Source organism: Vigna unguiculata, chromosome 9 (assembly GCF_037176805.1).
Source record: "Vigna unguiculata cultivar grain cowpea cultivar isolate G323 ecotype 2 chromosome 9, ASM3717680v1, whole genome shotgun sequence".
Classification (NCBI taxonomy): domain Eukaryota; kingdom Viridiplantae; phylum Streptophyta; class Magnoliopsida; order Fabales; family Fabaceae; genus Vigna; species Vigna unguiculata.
In genome coordinates, this window is record NC_140800.1 from 11,323,122 (window position 1) to 11,343,699 (window position 20,578).

General features: G+C 35.2%; 2 protein-coding genes across 5 annotated transcripts in view; both read right to left on the reverse strand.

Annotated features, from left to right (window-relative positions):
* The window catches only part of ATM (Serine/Threonine-kinase ATM-like protein), an 82,535-nt gene that overhangs the window by 28,492 nt on the left and 33,465 nt on the right, over positions 1 to 20,578 (reverse strand). For all 4 annotated transcript variants that reach the window (XR_003606605.2, XM_085666519.1, XM_028086425.2 and 1 more), the window contains 19 exons: positions 20,321 to 20,443; positions 19,716 to 19,843; positions 19,333 to 19,489; positions 19,094 to 19,140; positions 18,961 to 19,024; positions 17,251 to 17,325; positions 9,720 to 9,839; positions 9,084 to 9,269; positions 8,407 to 8,528; positions 8,239 to 8,308; positions 7,999 to 8,126; positions 7,723 to 7,864; positions 7,503 to 7,640; positions 7,317 to 7,415; positions 7,174 to 7,220; positions 6,404 to 6,596; positions 6,082 to 6,303; positions 1,417 to 1,488; positions 269 to 338 (listed from right to left, as the gene is read on the reverse strand). Coding sequence is in view for 3 of the 4 variants with exons in the window: in XM_085666519.1 (XP_085522645.1) it covers positions 269 to 338; positions 1,417 to 1,488; positions 6,082 to 6,303; positions 6,404 to 6,596; positions 7,174 to 7,220; positions 7,317 to 7,415; positions 7,503 to 7,640; positions 7,723 to 7,864; positions 7,999 to 8,126; positions 8,239 to 8,308; positions 8,407 to 8,528; positions 9,084 to 9,269; positions 9,720 to 9,839; positions 17,251 to 17,325; positions 18,961 to 19,024; positions 19,094 to 19,140; positions 19,333 to 19,489; positions 19,716 to 19,843; positions 20,321 to 20,443 (2,203 nt within the window). In the remaining variant the exon portion in view is untranslated. The remainder of the gene's footprint in view (positions 1 to 268; positions 339 to 1,416; positions 1,489 to 6,081; positions 6,304 to 6,403; positions 6,597 to 7,173; positions 7,221 to 7,316; positions 7,416 to 7,502; positions 7,641 to 7,722; positions 7,865 to 7,998; positions 8,127 to 8,238; positions 8,309 to 8,406; positions 8,529 to 9,083; positions 9,270 to 9,719; positions 9,840 to 17,250; positions 17,326 to 18,960; positions 19,025 to 19,093; positions 19,141 to 19,332; positions 19,490 to 19,715; positions 19,844 to 20,320; positions 20,444 to 20,578) is intronic.
* On the reverse strand, positions 9,937 to 11,487 carry LOC146883529 (uncharacterized). Its single transcript, XM_085666521.1, has one exon. The coding sequence runs from the start codon at positions 11,485 to 11,487 to the stop codon at positions 10,660 to 10,662; it is 828 nt and encodes a 275-aa protein (XP_085522647.1). The 3' UTR covers positions 9,937 to 10,659.

Genomic DNA, 20,578 nt, shown 5'->3' on the forward strand with positions numbered 1-20,578 from the left:
AAACCTTGCAAAGAACTAAACCTCAAAGACTCAACCTCACAAAGTCAACAACTTGGCAAAACATCTTCCACCATTTATGGTCAATTGCAAGAATATCAAGATTGGAATAAAAATCGATGAAAAGGAAAAGATTATAACATCCAATCCAATGCTATCACAACGTCTAATTAAAATACTAGATTAATAGTGGCCATGAACATTAACTTTGATCAGATCAGTTTTACTGGAATTCACGATAACATGGTTGTGCACACACCAACCAATATACCTTTTGACTTCTTATCTAGGTCCAAAAGGAGATTTTCCACAAGTTCAACATTGACACCTTTGGAATGCACCTGCATTAGAAGACAATAAAATCCATAACAAGAAACACTAGTTCAAATGATAAACAGTGTGTCACATGCTTATAGTTTAGGTCAACCTACATGTTAAACCATAACATCAAACCAAAGGAATGTGTGCCACTTCAATCCTTAAGCATGTACTTTTAAAGGGTAATTGGTCATCACTATGTCTTCTATGTTTCGTAGCAACCTAACCTTTTAGCACCCGAAAACTTTTGCATTATTAGATGTTGAAAACAAAATAGCATGATCACTACCCAAAGCATAGAAGTTGGGACAAAATTTTGATCATTTAATTTTAATTTATTCTATTCATAATATTATAATTGAACATAATTTTTTTACTTATCTTAAGAGATGGACTATGAGTCTAACTCAACGGCTTTTAAGGTGAGGTTTGCACTCACATGTATACTGTAACCTAGCCTTATCTTTAGTCGATGTGAGACTTCCATCACACACCCTACACACCGAGGTATATACATCTCGAGTGCGGGACTAAACAATAATGGCTGGTCCAATAGCAGTCCAATAGTGGGTGGAACAATAGATCCAACAAACATTAAACTTTGCTAGGATAGGCTCTCACCCCATGGCCAATTCAAATTCCCTCTACATCCCAATATTTTTCCATTTCTACAACTCAAAAACTCTATTTCAATCATCTTAACTAAAAACAACAAGTTGAACCTATCATAAAGTCACGTAGACTTTATCAATTTGTTGTAAACCCAGTGACTCCTCCGCACTTTCTTTCAAATTATGACTGTGGTTTTGGAAAAATAAACCTAGCCTATGAAAAATGGGAAGTGCAAAACACACAAGATTTAGTACAGTCCTTCTCAGATTCTATGGTTTCAAATATGGACGATTTCATTTTCGTCCCCCATGTTTTTTGTATCCTCTTTTCTTGGTTTTCATTATGGATTTTCAAGTAATAACATATGGTTGTCAAGCTTTCAACTGTGATATTTCTTGTAACCATTGATTTGTCCTAGAAGTCAAATTTACAAATTTTAACATGAATAGAAAGAAAACTAATATTTTGATGCCAAAGTTTAAATATTACCTCAATTAGAGACTTCTGATAAGAATTGAATGATTGTAAAGCACATTGACCTCTTTTAGTTGAAAGTATTGCCTGCATTTCAAAACCAAATGAAATTATTTAACACAAGCATTTAAGAATGATAACTATGTCAACCACCTTAATCCATTTGATATGTGTCATACATTAAGTAGTAAGAGATTTTGAATAAACAAAGAAAACAGTTGTGACTATGTAAAAACAATGCTTAATATTAAGTTTTTGAAAAGGATACAATACACCGTGCAATTCTGCCAGGCAAAACTTACAGAGAGAAAGAGAGAAGTTATAAGCACTAATAGATGGTTACAAATTAGTGTAACCTCCGAAAATTAAAAAATAGAGAAAAATATAAAATATAAAATATAAAAAGAGATAAAAGTGTATTACATAAAAAGAGAAAAAAAACAAACCATAAACATATAACAGCAATAGCCCCCCTCAAAATCAAGGTGGGGGGATTTGGGCAAATGAAGTCCAGCACACTAAGTTTGGAGCGGAGTAACTTAAAATAAGCTAAAGAGAGTGGTTTCGTGAAAGCATGAGTCCTCTGATCAAGACTGGAAATATGAGAGACCACGAGTTGCTAGGATAGCACTTGTTTATGAACAAAAATGATATCAATTTCCATATGCTCAGTTTTGGAGTAAGAAATAGGGTTATGGGCAACAACCCTTTGCTTATCATAGAGAAGAAGAGTGGAAAACGGAAAGTGTTGCTTTCGCAAATGGGCTTGAATCCACAAAAGTCCAGTAGATGCTTGGGCTAAGCTGCGGTACTGAGCACCAAAGGTGGATGTAGAGTCATCAATGATAAAAGCCCAGTCTGCATCAAACAGGGCAGTGAGGGTAAAAGGAATGGAGGAAGAGGCAGCACACAAATGAAGACCATAGGAGGTGGTACCCTTGGGATAGCGGAGAATTCAACCAAGTTAGATTCCAAAGTGTGAGAAAGGATCTGACAACAGACATTGTTGACAGGATATCTAATGTTTGGACCTGTGACAGTTGCATATTGAAGAGAGCCAACCATAGAGCGATATAGTGTACGATCTGAAAATGGAGGATAGTCAATATTGCAAAATATACAGGAAGAGACCAAAGGTGTGAAAATAGAGTCTGACTCAATCATCATGGTTTTGTGCAGAACTGAAAGAGACTAACAATTAATCTCAATACCCAAGAAATAATCAAGTCTTCCAAGTTGTTTCAAGAAGAAATTGTTATTCAACGGTTGAGTAAGCTGTTGAATAAGGGATGGTAAAGTACCCCTGATAATAAACTCAAGATTTACGATCATCTTCAAAAAAAAAGGGGGACGAATAACGGGATTAACAACAAACCGATGGAATTTGTTAGCAACAGAAGTTGGAAAAATCTAGGAGGGAGTAGGGAGGGAAGTAGAATTGGGATTGGCCATGGTGGACCAACAAGCAGCTCAAAATACTATAATAGATTTTGAATAAACAGAGAAAACACTCGTGTGACTATGTAAAAACAATGCTTAATATTACGTGTTTGAGAAGGATACAATACATAGTGCAGTTTGAAAGGGAGAAGTTATGAGCAGTTATGGATGGTTACAAAGAAGTGTAACCAAAATTACATATTAAAGAAAAATAAAAAACAAAAAAAAGATATCAAATTGTCTTACAAAACAAGAAAAAGAAGGAAACAACAAACAAACAATAACATATAACACTAATAAGTAGTTAGTTTTTATTCTCATACCAATAAAATGATGAAATTCCAATACAATACAAGTTATATTGAAACAAGGACCAAATCATACTGCAACTTCACCAACAACTTACCAAAAAATACATTTATCCATAGAACCGGTGCAAGAATATAATAAGTTGATTATTTCCTTAAACTCGAGAAGGAATGTTGGTTCCTCATACCAAAGGAGGAAGGTCTTGGCCATAAAGTGCTCTAAAAGGAGACAATTACGTGGATGCAGTATAATTTGTCTTAAACAGAAGCTCTGCCTAAGGCAAGTGTAAAGGCTACTACCTTGGTTTCCTACCTATTAGATATCATAAGCACTTCTTAACAACCTCATTTTGTCCATCCGATTGTGGAAGATAAGCCATGTTCATGCCAAGCTGAGTTCATGTTAGCCTACATTGGTAGCCAGAAATACATGCTGATGAACTACCTCCTTTACAAACAATTCTACTTAGTCTTTCTTGAAAAAGGGAGCGACAACGGCAAGAAAGGGGCATATTTATCTAGACCATCTAGAACCATCAAAATAGAACCTTTTCCTTAAATCATAGCAAGGACACCTCTTTATGTTATCTGATCCCAATCAAATGACTTTTTCTTCAATAAAAGAAGATTAAGGGTTTGGCTAGTTTACCATTGTGGTGTGGTGAACCACATTGTTTCTTACTTCTTTCTGTCAGCAGCCACACCGTCGACTTGCCTACATATGACCGAGATATTCCAAACTCATTTGCCAAAATAGATGTTTCTTTTTATTTACTCTTGTTGGAAATTTTATCGATTATAGATAAGACCAATTTATAGTATATAAATTGATCCAAACCTCACCTCAAAAGTTCACTTCTGAAAATGGTATCAAAGCCATAGTTAAAAGCTTATCTAGGCAAGGTTTATTGTTTGTTGAGCTAATTGTTCCACTCACTATCAAGCAGTTATTGGACCACCCTTTAGCGTGAGGCGGGTGTTCGAAGTCCTACATAAGCTAGAGATAAGAACGATTAATAGTATATAAGTCAGTGCAAACCTCACCGTACAAGACAGTTTTATAAGATTGAGTTAGGCTTCAAGTTCAATTCTTAACAACTCTTAAATCATGTTGTAACAGCACGTCACAAATTGCCTATCAGTGTTGTACATGTTCTTCTTGATTGGTGCTAAAACTGAAAAGGTGGTAACACCTCATTCATTAAAGATTGGAAATTTGAGGTTGCATTCGTCAACTCAAACGACATAACGAAGAATTCATAATGCCCTTCATGAGTACGAAAAGTTGTTTTCTTGATATTTTACTATTGTTTCCTTATTTGATGGTAGCCCGACTCACCTTATTCAAAAAAATGGTGCCACCCTTTATATCATCTAGTAACTCCTCCATAACTAGAATAGGAAACTTATTGGGTATTGTAATTTTATTTAAGGCTCTATAGTCAACACAAAATCACCATTCCCCATCTTTTTTCTTCATTGAAAAACAACTTGGGCAAATGTGCCAGCTCCTAACATCTCTATCACGATTTCAATATATATCCTTGGTGTTGGTGATAATTGTATCGGCAACTATTTGGTATTTGAGCATCCACTTTCAAAAGAATTGCATGATCTTGCCCCCTTGAAGAGGTAGAGTACCTAGAACTTCAAGAACCTATGAATATTCATCAATGACCCTATCGAATTACTCTACAAGCTTGGCACCCTCCTTTGTTGTATCTAATACTTGCTTCCACTCCAAAATGTACCCCTCTCCTTCATCTTGAATCCATGCTAATAGCTTTTAAAGAAACTGCAGATTTGATCAATTCAAGTTCAGCTTTAAACAACTTCTTCTCTGCATCAATTTTTAATTGGAAGGTTAAAGTATCAAAGTTTTCCTTGATCTGACCGAAGCTAGCTAACCATTTCAAACCCAACACAATATCAAGTCCACTCAAACCAAACAAGAAAAAGTTTGCCTTACTGTCAACTCCTTTAATTCTAGTTGACATCCTTTACACATACCTCTATACAGAATTTTAAAACCATCACTAAGCTCAACCAAATATGGACTTATATCCATTACTAGTGACTGGAGTTTGGTGACCAACTTTGTAGAAATAATGTTGAGTTGTTCCACAATCAATTAATACCACCACCTTGCAACCAAACAAATGACCCCACCACTTTAGAGATCTTCTAGTTGTGATGATTATTGCGATTCATGCCACCTCGCCTCAATAGTTCCTTACTTTTGTATCCCATTCTTCCTCTTCTTGTCCTTATAATAACATCAAGACATTGAGTAGCTTTTGCTTAAAAAGCTGATTCAAACTAAATATTTCATCACAAGGAAAACACTCACCATTTTCAATCTTTTTCTCGAAGTTCTGATTCTGTTTCCTGCTACCTCTCCCCAATAGGTCCTTCCTTTTGTATCCCATTTTTCATCTTCTAGTCCTTCGAAATAACATCAAGACATTGACTAGCTTTTGCTTAAAAAGCTCATTCAAACTAAATATTTTTTCACAAAGAAAACAGTCACCCTTTTTAATCTTTTTCTTGAAGTTCTAATTGTGTTTCCTGCTACCTCTCCTCAATAGTTACTTCCTTTTGTATCCCATTCTTGCTCTTCTTGTGCTTCTAATAACATCAACACATTGAGTAGCTTTTGCTTAAAAAGCTGAATCAAACTAAATATTCCATCACAACGAAAACACTCACCCTTTGTAATTTTTTTCTTGAAGTTCTGATTGCATTACCTTTTTAAAATTAATTTAGGAAATATATATAGAAGTTTGGAAAACTAACTTATGAAATATAATAACATAACTTAATGCAATCAGATCCCTGTGATTCAAGGATATTAATTATAATATGCTAGATATAGAATAGTAAAATATTATTGTTGACTGATCACAAGACTATTTCCATAAGGAAGACTTACTCGAAGGGTTTGTGATGCCATATCAACAATTTTCACAGAGTCATCCATCAGATATTTCATTAGAATTTTCATAAGGACAACCAAATGTTCTTCAGATAAGCATGCATCCATGTCAGAACTGATTTTTGTCACACTGTTGGTATCAATAGATTTACCAAGACAAATATGATTGGTCTTGTCATGAAGATGGAATACAACAGAGTATGGGTCTCCGGTGCCAACCTGAAGCAGCACAGCCACAATAAAGGAACTAAATTTCCAAAAGTGAGAGAAAGTGTGATTGCAATATGTCATAGAAGTCTAAAACTAATAAAATTAATACCCTAGAAATGAAATCTGAAACTAATTCTCGAACTTCACTTGCATCATTAGAACGACACATGTGAACAAGTTTCCAGACTGCATGCACAATTTCTTCATCACCATGCCAACATCCATCTCTAGAAAAAACTACTGCCTTCCCTCTTCTTTGAAGGGTTTCTACATTCAGTAGCTTCTTGTGGAATGCCTGGAGACTGAGAAAAAACTAATTCAGGAATGAAGCATCACAGAAACTATAACATTGTCCATTTAATATTTTAATCAATATATTCATTGTGATATTTTAGGAAGTTTTAGATTTTATTCTATCAAGATATTTTAGAACGCTTCCAATTTTATTCTGTCAAAATATTTTAGGAAGTTTCAGATTTTATTCTGATTGGTTTTAATTCTGTAAATTGGTTGTATCTTGGTTTTATCACTAGTATATCAATCCCTCTGTCTCAGCGATTTGTTCCACAGAAGAGGTTGGTCTTGTTTCCTGAACTATCCAATCAATGATTGCATATATATCAGATGTATGTAATGAGACTGAATAAGAAAGACTATTTTCTTCTAAACTAGAGAATGTTCAAATAAATACATGGTAAATACCTGTCTGTCTTGCTAAACAAACTCATGCACATGAAAGTACAAATCATTATTAGAATACTCCTATGAAACATACACCTTTTTTAATGATATTTAAAAAGAAAGAACCAACTTAAGGCCATAATCATGGAAAACTAGGAATGTAATAGCATAGGAATGACTATGGGAAAAGGAAGCCACCTTGATAAAAGCAACCGAGGTGGAAGGTAGGAAGACTTCTTCACAAACTGAAAATAACAATGTACCACATAACAAGATAAATTTATCTTGAAACTTGATGTTGTACAGCCACAAAAATGCAATGGAAAATGATACTTATTTACCTTTGTTAAGTGGTCTCGTATAGAATAAGTGTGGCATAATTCCTTATGGAACTTTCGTATCTCATCAAATATTTTTACTTCGGGGAGTGGCTCCAATTCCTGCAAGAAATTATTTTGATATATCTCCAAGTTGTAATAGACCAGATCCTTAATATAACAGATACCAGCGGAATATCAGATACTCACTTTAACATAATCATACATAGATGAATCAGAGTCGACGATTAACATATGGAGCAAAGATAAAGCTTGTGATGCAGAGCTATCACAATATTCCTGGGTTTCAGAAGGAATGCAACATGCCACCAACTTCGAAACAAGAAACTAGATAGGACACATTATACAAAACATAAGTTCAAATAGTAACCAAGAGTCGAAAAACGTGCAAAAATGAAAAAGAATATACCTGGAGCTGTTCTCCAAGCATACCGGTCACATCTGTAGAAATATTCCTTTTGAGATGTAGCAACAATGCATTCAGTATTTGACAACATTGGTCTTGTAAAGGGCGACATTCGATTAATGACCCAGTCAAGTTGAGAAGGTAACTACATTTACTCAACATGTAAGCCCATGATCAGTAACAGAGTAAAATATCAAAGCCATCATCGCTATAGATACAACAGATTTTGAGTACCTAGTAATTTAAAAGCCGTACATAAATTTAAGTCCATAAACTTACTTAGAAGTGCTTAAAACAGCAGCTCTCTGACCAAGAATAGTCACCAGCACCTCAATTCCAGCCAATCGGTGGCACTTATGCCTGTAATGAGCTGCTGCTACAATTTTATAATGAACTTCTACCAAAAACTTCGATTACAAAATAGTTGAATTTATTAGAAACCCTTGGAATGGAACGGAAATGGTAAGTAGGGAAAAGGATAACAAAATGGTGTTGCTAAGTTTTATGTCAAAAAATTACCATGAAAACCCTATCTGGGCGAAAAATGTTGATCTTGTCCGCAACAGAAGCACTTGCATGATTATCATCTCTACATCTCAAAACAATTACATATTTCATTTTAAGAACAAACTCAAATTCAAAAAAAAAATAAAAATGATGAACACCAAGGAATAAAAGATAACTCACAAGTCCAAAAATCCATCAACAATTGTACGAATTTCAAGGGACACTATATCCTTTGAAAAATAAGGAACTATGGCATTCAATGAACAAGAGCACAAAGATAAGATACAGCTGACAATAGAGACCTAAAAGTACAAAGTTCAAGAATATAATATTAAATACTGAAGAAATGTATCCTTAAAAAAATTCAGGTAATAATGATACAGAAGATATTACTATCTGTCATGCCAACAGCGTGTATCTTAATTGCAACACTACACATATATATGGCACATGCATGTGGTTGAACGAAAGGAAAGAACAAAATTAAGGGCCCAAAAGTTTTCACATAAAATAGCAGAAAAGAAATGTTGATGTATGAAAATTTTCCTCAAAAAAATATATTGATCTGAAGATTAAAAACCTGTTGCATATTTGTAACCTGTACGTAGATTTGTAAAAAATCTATAGCTACATTTGTAAAGAAAATATTTTCCTATAAATACCAATACCAAAGGTAGCACAATGTTTTCCATGGTTATTTGCATCACTCCCAGTTTTCATGTCAAAATTCAATAAAATAAAAAATCTATTGCAAAGAACTTTGAACTGAACGAAGATTGAATTGTAGTCAACACATAACCAAGCACACAGAAGGTTTTTTTTTTTAAACAAAAACCCTAGAGTGAATTCAAGAATACCATATGTCTCTTTATGAGCTTGTCCCGTTCTTTCTCAGATATCTGAGCAACCTGCAAAATGGAACTCTGAAGTACTAGTGTTCCCTTCTCTGATTCCGGTGTCTTACTGCAATGCAAAGCCATGGAAATTGAAAAAATTGAAGTGAAGTGATTTTTTATAAGAACTGCCAAAGGTTGACAAGCGACCTGCATAAAGGAATTTTGTTAGATTCAGAATAAACAAAAATAGTGTCAGTGTGGACAAGTTTCTCCATAAGTACTTCTAGGACAAAAAACTTCAGAAAAAATAAAATTAGTTCCTCCATACTCTAAAATTAACCCATGGAGAAGCTAATTTGTAGAAGTTATTTCATCTTACTTCAGCAAAACTTGATTTTAAGTCATGCATAAGTTAATTATAGGTAATGATGTTGATTTCACTTTTCCTTATTTTGCTCTCTGAAAAGTCCTTACGAAGAAATTTCTTCCAGACAAACCCATAAACAAGTATTAGAATGTCAGTGTAACGACATGCAATATATGACGCAGTGCAAACATTTATATCACTTTCCATGGTAATGCCATCTTACTTATTTTATAACGATAGAAGTTTCATTAATAGTATCAAAGATCTCCTCACTAAGGAACTGATCATACCTTGGCAACCCAATTGAGATCAGAACTGTTTTCATTGATAAGAAGAGCAGGAAGTAGCCATGGGCAACAATATTGGAGGAAATGACCAGGATCTACATCAGGTAAGAAAAGGTGTCTTGTCTGCAAAGCAGAATTCTTTTTCATTTATGGCACAGAAATATTTCATCACAATACAACAAAAGAATACCACTATCAAAATAAAAACATAGATATAAATTTTTAGATTTGCAGAGTTTATCAAAAAGAAGCTTATCTCTATCCAGGGAACAAAATAAGGAGGGTGGAAAAATTATGCTTGGAAAGAAATAAACCAGAGGATGACATGGCACAAGAACAATATTAAAACTAGTGTAACATATATGCAAGTAACATTCATGTTAAGGCCGGGTTTGAATGTTAAGATAAAATAAGAGATAAAAATTATAAATGATATGATCACGTGTGTCACATAAGCTCTTACTCTATCCATGTTTGACACGTACCTAATGGCCTAATGAATGGTATTATAAACCATCAATAAATAAACAACAAAATGAGCCTTATGAAAGATGGTGGTGGATGGGACTGGTGTTGTAGGTCAAGTTACAACAGTGCCACTTGTTAGAGAAAAGAAGAATGGTAGAAGGAATAATAGAATATGGAAGGTTTATTATCAAAGGGACAATAAATGAAGGGGTATCAGTGGGAAAGTTGTTTTCAAGAGGTGTTCGGTTGGGATTTGGTATATATATTTAGACCAACCATATCTTTTGGGCAGGTCTCTTATTTTGAACATTGAATTGTAAACGAGTGTTAACTCATATTGTTAGATGATATAATATTGTGTTTAATAGTTGAGCTCAGCCCATTATGTATTTCTGGGATTTGGCCCATTATCAATATAAATAAACTGTCCTTTGTGTAGGGTTTACACAAGGGAGATTAATCCCAAAACCCTATTTCATCTTATTTTACATGGTATCAGAGCATAACATTTGTCAATCTTGTGGCCTAATTTGCCACAATGGTTACACTTGGGTCGTCCCTTTCCCGGCTTGCGAGAACGATTGCGATCATCCCGCTGAGAGACCAAGACTGAGGAATCATCAGCACAAGTAGATGTATCAATGATTTGTTTTCTTGGCACACGTAAAAGGGCAGAACTAGTAGCAGTGAAGTTGGGCACAACAGGAGACCCCAAAATCTGGTCGCGAACATGGGAATATTCATTAGAAAGACTATGTAATGCCAACAACATAAAGAACTTTGACCGTTGCTCAAGTTCTTCAGCTGGAGTGGAGGCCGGAGGCAATAACTCATTAAACTCATGCAGAAGGGCATGAATTTTACCCAAATATTCAGCCATGGGTCCAGGACTCTGCGGAGCAACAACTTTGAAAAGATCCTGACAAACACCATAAAGACGCTGAGTGTCATTGGTGTATAACAACTTGGCCTGTGCCCAAACATCTGAACATGTTTCATATGAACGAAACATTTGTTTCAGCGAAGAGTTAATGGTGGACTTAATGACGATGCATAATTGGGCATCAATTTTCGTCCAGCGGGAAACTTCATCTGCAGCAACTGTAGTTACACTCTGGGTGAGATGATCTTCATATCCTTGACTCTTGAGCCAAAGTTTGATATCGGATGCCCATGTCGCGTAATTTGTGCCATCCAACTTGTTAATGGATAAATGCACATTGACGTAGTTGGTATAAACAGAGGGTTCAGACAGCGGAGTGCTTGAAGATGACACACCCGAATTGGCAGCGGAAGAAGCCATAGAGGGAGAAACCCTAAAAATTCAAGGTGCTCCGATTGAAACAACAACCACAGATTCAGAAAGAGCTCAAGAAGGCGATTCAGGCGAAGTTGATCGGCGTAGAAAACGACCGACGATGCGCCGTCACGCACGGCGGAGAGGTGGCGGCTGCCGGAGCTTGCGGCGGCGCGTGGAGGAGGCGAACAAAACCGTCTGGTCGTCGGTCGAAACTGCAGCTCCGGCGACGGCGGAGGAGGCGACGGTGACGACGGCAGAAGCGGCGGCAATGAGCCGAGCCAGGTCGTGGTGGCTTGTAACCCAACGGGGGCGTTAAGGTGCTGGAACATAATATTAGACTGTGTGTGGTGTGGTCATTGACTGCTTTCTTCTACTTCAAACGAAGTCATGTCCCTAATAAGCAACCGATAAGGTGTAGGGGGAATTGAAGCAATTAGCAGCACTTGATCGCATTCTGAAATATATATAGTGATAATGGTCGTGAATATCTCTCTCAATCCTTCAAACATTTTATGGCTTCTCAGGGCATTCTTCATCAATCATCATGCGCTTATACACCCCAACAAAATGGAGTGGCTGAGCGCAAGAATAGGCACCTTATTGAAACAACTCGCACTCTTTTAATTCATGGTGCAGTTCCTTCACATTTTTGGGGTGATGCGGTTCTTACTGCTTGTTATCTTATTAATCGCATGCCTTCTTCAGTCTTGCATAACCAAGTTCCTCATTCTATTTTATTTCCTCACGACCCTCTTCACCCTTTACCTCTTAAAGTCTTTGGGTCCACATGTTTTGTTCATGATTTTAGTCCTGGCTTGGATAAGTTGTCTCCGAGAGCCCACAAATGTGTCTTCTTAGGATTCCCCCGCTCACAAAAAGGGTATAAGTGTTTCTCTCCTTCCCTCAATCGTCATTTTATCTCCGCTGATGTCACCTTTGACGAGTCTTCTTTTTACTTCACACACCCCTCTTCTCGTTGTGAGCCACCATCTACTACTATAGATATCCCTGTTGTGTGTGATCCTCCTAGTGTGCCCACTTCCAGTGCCACCTTGGATTCTCCTCAGCCACCTCCGAGTGTACCTATTGCGGATAGACCACCTCTTCAGGTTTATAGCAGAAGACATCGTTGCCAACCACCAACACATGACTCACATCAAGTGCCGAGTTATTTGTCTCCTCCAGTTCCAACAACTGAGTCTGATCTTCCCATTGCCCTTCGTAAAGGTATGCGTTCTACCCGTAATCATTCCCCTCATTATGCTGCTTTGAGTTATCATAGAATCTCTCCATCTTTCTATACATGCCTTTCGTCTATTTCCTCTTTGTCCATTCCAAAATCTTTAGGTGATGCATTAGCCCACCCTGGTTGGCGTCAGGCCATGCTTGATGAATTGAGTGCTCTCAGGCATAGTGGAACATGGGATCTTGTTCAATTACCATCCGGGAAACCTGTTGTTGGTTGCAGGTGGGTCTATGCTATCAAAGTTGGCCCTGATGGCACTGTTGACCGTCTCAAAGCTCGCCTTGTTGCCAAAGGTTACACACAGATCTTTGGTTTGGATTATGGTGATACTTTTTCTCCAGTGGCCAAGATGGCATCTGTTCGCTTATTCATTGCCATGGCTGCTCTTCGCCAATGGCCTCTTCACCAACTTGATGTCAAAAATGCATTCCTCAATGGCGATTTGAATGAAGAAATTTATATGGAGCAACCTCCGGGTTTTGTTGCTCAAGGGGAGTCTTCTGGATTGGTTTGTCGTCTTCACAAATCTTTATATGGCCTAAAGCAGTCTCCTCGGGCCTGGTTTGGAAAATTCAGTAGTGTTGTTCAACAATTTGGCATGTCTCGCAGTGAAGTGGATCATTCAGTTTTTTATCGTCACTCCAGTGCTGGATGTATCTACTTAATAGTGTATGTTGATGACATTGTTCTCACAGGAAGCGACAACCTTGGCATCTCCCTCTTAAAGCAACATCTTTGTCGTCATTTTCAGACCAAAGATCTTGGAAAACTCAGGTATTTCTTGGGTATTGAAGTAGCACAATCCAATAGTGGTATTGTCATATCTCGGAGGAAATATGCATTGGATATTCTGGAGGAAACTGGATTAATGAATTCTAAAGCAGTAGAAACACCCATGGATCCTAATATTAAACTTCTACCTAAACAGGGGGAGCCTTTCTCAAATCCTGAACAGTACAGACGGTTAGTTGGAAAGTTGAATTATCTTACTGTTACTCGTTCTGATATTTCCTTTGCTGTTAGCATGGTGAGTCAATTCCTTAATTCCCCATGTGAAGAACATTGGAATGCAGTTATTCGCATATTAAAGTATATCAAAAGCTCTCCTGGAAAAGGTTTACTATATGATTCCAACTCTGATACAAAAGTTGTATGTTATTCAGATGCTGACTAGACAGGATCTCCTTTCGACAGAAGATATACTTCCGGATATTGTGTCTCAATTGGTGGTAATTTGATCTCTTGGAAGAGCAAGAAACAAAGTGTTGTGGCAAGATCTAGTGCAGAAGCAGAATATAGAGCTATGGCTTTAGCCACATGTGAACTTGTTTGGCTTAAGCAATTGCTTCAAGAATTGCAATTTGGAGATGTCACTCAAATGACACTCATATGTGACAATCAGGCTGCTCTTCATATTAGCTTTAATCCTGTCTTTCATGACAGGACCAAACACATTGAAATTGACTGTCACTTCATTCGAGAAAAAATCCTATCCGGGGACATCAAGACCGAGTTTGTCAACTCAAGTGATCAATTAGCAGATATTTTCACTAAGTCTCTTCGAGGACCTAGAATTGATTATCTTTGTAACAAGCTTGGTACATACGATTTGTATGCACCAGCTTGAGGGGGAGTGTTAGATGATATAATATTGTGTTTAATAGTTGGGCTCAGCCCATTATGTATTTCTGGGATTTGGCCCATTATCAATATAAATAAACTGTCCTTTGTGTAGGGTTTACACAAGGGAGATTAATCCCAAAACCCTATTTCATCTTATTTTACACATATCAAAGGAGAGAGTTTCCACAAAAGATAGGAATACATTCAATAGTATTGACCATTTTGATGTCGAGTGTTTGGATTTTTGATTAAAGAGCAATTGATTACGTGACTCAATTCCCTAAGCCATTCAATTCGTATGTCAAAATGACTATAGAAACAACTCAATATAGCTGAAAATGGTGATAGTATACCCATATCAAGATCCGGGCAACTTAAGAATCATGGATTCAATAAAATGATGTTTTACATGTTTCACTAAAGAGTCCAATTAATTTCTCAAAGATGATATTTATGAACTATTACACATCTTGATGCATCTTATACAATCTCTAGTAAAAAGAGTAATTTCCATTTGACTTGATTCACTCTCATGTTTTGAGACATGTTTTAGAATGGTTTATTACTTATATTGATGATTATATTTGTGTCATGTGACCATACATTATGAAAAGTAAATCTAAGGTCTTTTACTTTTTTGTAAATGTAAATTTTTCTGTCTTGTTCAAAATCAATTTGGAAAAAACATCAAAAGTAAATTTGATTACAGTACTGAATAAGTGCATCAAGAATTCTCCAAATTTTTGTCTTATAATGGTATTGTTCATGAATTAACATATGTTAACACTCCACAACAAAACATAGTAGTGGAAAAGAAAAATCATCACATGTTAAGGTATTTAGAGCCTTCCTTTTCCAAATGTATGTTCTCAAACCTATTGGAGAGAAGTTGTGTTGGCAATTAATGCCATAGAAATACCTACATTGGTCAAAGAAGCCATAAGAAGTGAACATTGGACTCATGTAATGATGACGAGGAGATAGATGTATTAGAAAAAACCTCAACATGGGAAATTGATGTTAAACCAAGAGATAATAGGTTAATAAAAAGGTAGAGGGTGCTGATGGATATTTGTTGTGAAACATATGGCAGATAGGCAAATAGGCAAGTACAAAGCTAGATTAGATGGACAGGAGTACACTCAAACTCATGGAATTGGCTATGTGGATACTTTTTATCCTATAGAGAAAATGAATATAGTTCAAGTAGTTCTTGGTCTTGCAGCTCATTTTAGATGTGAGCTACACCTGTTGGATGTGAAGAATGTAATTCTTGAAGGAGCTTTAGAAGAAGTGCACATGGAGATTCCTCTTGGATTTGATACTCAATGGAAGAAATAAATTAAGCCCCCTAAAGTACACTTTATACAATCTTAAACAATCTCCAAGAGTATGGTTTGGGAGATTTACAAAACCAACGGTTTCTATAGGATGTAAACAAAGCCAAGTACATGATACTTTATTCATAAAGCACTCTATGGGCAAACCTACACTATTGTTGGTCTATGTGGATGACATGATTAATGCAGAAGATAATGAAACTAAGAAAGTGGCTTCAAGAAAAAATTCAGAGCACAATTGAAATGTAAGGCCTGGAGAACTTGTGCATATATTTATCACACCAAAGACTAACATCATATATTGGTAGGAAAACTAATATATTTATCACACATAAGAGCAGACATTACTTGTGCAAATAGTGTGGTAAGTTAGTTTATGTGTGGTTTGAGAGAAAGCTAGGTAGTTGAAGAAAGAGATACAAAATTCTTCTGTACTTGAAGTCAAGGCTAAAGAAAGGGCCTATTTTTCAAGAATTCCTTTTGACCCTAAAATATACACAGATGCAAATTGTGTAGGTTCTAATGCTTACAGAAAATCTACATTTGGGTTCCAACACAATAGGACCAAAGTGAACTTTAAGCCTAACTCAACCCTATAAAACTAACTTATAAGGTAAAGTTTGTACCCATTTATATATTGTAAACTCGTCTTATCTCTAATCAATGTGGAAACTCCAACACACCACCTCACGTTTCGAGCATAGGACTAGATATTAATGGGTGGTCCGATAACGGCCCGATAGTGGGTGGCACGATAGGCCCGACATGCAACAAATCTCGCTAGGATATGTTCAAACTTGTAACTCTGATATTATTTTAAGAAGTGAACTTTATAACTCAACCCTACAAAACCGGCTTGTAAAGTGCGGTTTACACCCACTTATATATTGTAAACCCGTCTTATCTCTAGTCAATGTGAGATCACCAAGATATTGAAATTGGCAAGCACTGGGCCTAGTGATTACAACCTATTTCCCTATAGGATTTCAACCACAAAGCATTTTCACTGAAAGGCTTCCTAGGTAGATTCTAGGATCTTGTAGGAAAGTTGCGAATGATTGATATTCATGTAATAACCTAAGGGGGAGTATTGATTTCAGCATACTTTTATAGGAAAATAAATTATTAGGACAAAAAATAATCTCAATATCTTCAATGTGCTCTGAATAATTGAATTGAAATAGAGATGATGAGAATGTAATCGATGAGATTGATATCAATAAAATTATTCTTTATTTTCTTACATAGTTCAAGTACTTCATATGTTAGAAAGTGAATTTTAAATCTAACTCAACCTAACAAAATTGAATTGAAAGACGAGGTTTACACTCCTTTATATATTATCATTTAACCATATCTCTACTCAATATGAAATCTCTAACAAACTCATTCAAGACTTAGTAAAATTTTTCATGGAGTAAACCTAAGAAGAATTCATTACCTTGTTGATGCTAAATATATATAGATGACACAATTGGCCTTTTCTAGTGACAAGCTGTGACTGAATACATAAATAAAGAAACAAGGCGTTACCTTGCACTTCACCTAATATATTACCTCAATAAGTGCGGCTAAGCTTACACCACATGCTACCCAACAAAAGAGAATTGATCCCAAAAGCTCTTCTAAGTACTGCATCAAAGAAATTTAAATTCAAAGAAACCATTATTAAATCGTAAGTGTTTTAATCTTTGAATGCATAACAAAATAATCTATTTAAAAACCATTATCACATTTAGAATGTGGTGTCCCATCTATACTCTAAGGCTTTTGCATACCCAGCATTCATAAGAAAGAGAAGAAAAAAAAGCTAGAATGTTGCTATGATGCAAGTCAACTAAAGGTTGAAGACCATATTACACTAATAGAAACCGAATCAGATTATAGAATCTATATGGCAATTAGGACATGATACAATAGAATAGGATAACTATACCATGTTATTGTAATTTAATATTTGTGGCACCAACATGATATTATAACATTACCTTATAAGTTATAACTTATATTACTGTGTCAGATTGATGTATCTCTTATCCCAAGGGGAGATATGAATTAGGTTCAACATGATAGGATAAAATTTCTTATCAGTAATATAAATAACATTGACTACTAAATTTAAAAATTATAATGGCAATTAAAATACATTTCAAGAAAAAGGTATGAACCATAATATATATTTCCTAAAACTTATATAATTTGTTTACAATTTCAAGAAAAAGTAACTATATAAATAAAATACAATTTTGCTAACATTAATAGATATGAGAAATTAATTTATATAATAATACATACTGTAATTTTTATTCCACATATTATCTTAGTGTTATAAAACGAGATATAATTGTGGAATAATTTTCCTTGATGATTTGAAGAAAAATACATAGGTATTTACGAAGGAATAAATATCCTAATTAAGGAAATAAATCTCCTGAAATAAAGATCCTAAATCAGGAACAAATCTGCCAAATAACTCTTAATCCCCCCAATCATTTAATTTAGGAATTTCAAATAATACTATATTTATTGTGCAATAAATAAATAATATTTTCTACATATTCTAACACTTATATCATTAAAAATTATATTAATATATTATATTAAATAACTATTATTATAATATTAATTATAACTTTAAAATATTATATAGAGTTTTATGATACAAAAATAGCTATATAAATAAATATAATATTGTATAGTTTAGCTAAAACTATGTTTTTTTTACATTTTCACTGATGTTTAAAATATAAATTAAAAGTCAACCTTTAAAAAATGATATGTAATTGTAATGAAGACAATTTATATCATGGAATATTATTTAGTTTGTTAACTTATCCTGCTGTTATCCTATCATGTCAATAATTTATCGTACGTTATTCTGTTATCCTATCATATTTGTCCAACAAATCAATCATTAAATATTTATTAAAGGAAACCCTTGATTTACTCTAAATTCAAGAATGCCCACACATTTTATCTTCAGTTCTGGTCTCTCATTAGCGTTTAGCTCATGACAATGCTTCCAACCTTGATTATTTATTTATACTTCTTTTCTCCTTTACTCTTTTGGAGCACATACCTTTTGTCCCCTATGTGCTATACTCATTTAAAATTTTTGTTCATGAAAAATACTACAATAAATTTTTTTCTCTTGTACAAAAATGCCTTTGGATCTTAAGCACATTCTAAAATTACCAAGCTGCAGACATAGAGGCAAAGCATATGTAACTAAAATCTCAACTAGAGTCATAGCATAGCATGAATTACCTTCATTCTAGTCAAATACTGAAGCTCTCCAGACAGATTGTCGAGCACTGCATAGACTAATTCCCTAAAAGAAACTGCACAATATGAGAACCTACAGTGAAAGTTTTATAATGGGAAGGAAAAATACATTTACCTATGAGAAGGATCAATGGCCGAAACCACACATATCATGAAAACAGCCTGCATAATGGTATAAGGGTCACCAAATACTCAATGGGCTCTGAATAATTCATATGAATGTGTATACAAATATAGCCAAATAAAAGGAAATCCAGAACATGTTTTATCATACATCACAATAACATTTCCCAGGGACAGCTGGTACAGAACCATAGAAGAAAATAAAAACAAAATCCTTAATCAATAGTGTACCTCTAACTCAATTTTCTCACTGTGTAAAGCAAGATGCATGAGAGTAATCACAACAGTTTCCATTATAGGTTGAGGCTGAGGACCAGCACCTAGCACCTCCTTTGCATGGATGACTTTTCCTTTGGAGTAGACAACCAACTGAACACCGAAATTCAAACTGGAAAAACAATAAAAAAAAACACAAATTGAAGTTTTAATGACTGACTACAACCTATGCTCAAACGAAAACACAAATAGATTCTAACTACTACTACTTAATTAACAGCAGAAACTAATACCCAAAACCTCCCAAAAAGCCACTTCCAAAGGAAGGCATTTTATTAGAAATGACAAAATTGTCATAGATAAATAAATTACGTGGGACCATTTAAAATGCAACCCACCAAATGTCCTGAAAGAGCTCTTCATGACCATCCCATGTCTGGAAAAGAATGCCAATCCTCCTTGCCAAGAATAACCGAACTCGATAATCCATATCTTTAAGCATAAGGAGTAATCGTTCTATCATAGTCTGTCAAAATAGAGGTAATGGAATGACAAGCATTGAACTAAAAAGAAATAGAGCTAGTTCTAAAAGTTATCAGCAGAGAGAAATATAGAGGTAGAACGAAACAGCATCTCACAAAATTCTCATCTACAAAGTGCACAAGATTAAAGAGTTAGGCGGGAAAGAGATCTTCCTTAAAAGAGAAGAAAAAGATGAGAGAGAAAATATAATGGAAGCAAATTTATCCAATCCCTCAACATGGTAAGAGAAATGCCTTTGAAGAAACCCATAGGGTACACATCAACACTCTCTAGAGTTTAATTAACCAGCCTTTGGTTATCTTGAGCTCGTCAATGCATGGCATTGCCAATAATATCTACTTCAAATCAATCAAAAACATCTATTTATTCATTATGTTTAATCACTATCATGCCATTAAGACTATTCCAATAGGCCCAGAAGGACCATGGAAATTCTAGGCAAGAAAAATCTAAAAGTCACCTGACCAATTTGAGGATCGAGCAAAACAAGATTGCAAATGGAATCAATAAGCTTCACCCGTCCAAACCAATCAAGATCAACCTCAGAAAGTTTATGCACAAAGTTTCCTAGTGCCAGAAAGCACTGCAAGAACAAATTAATTGCTATGTCAGTTTGCATAAGAGATTTAAAATTTCTTTCATTACGTTTCTAACCAAAAGCCATGTTTACTTAGATATTAAGCCTGGAATGAAAAGAGAAGTAGGCTAGAGTAATAGA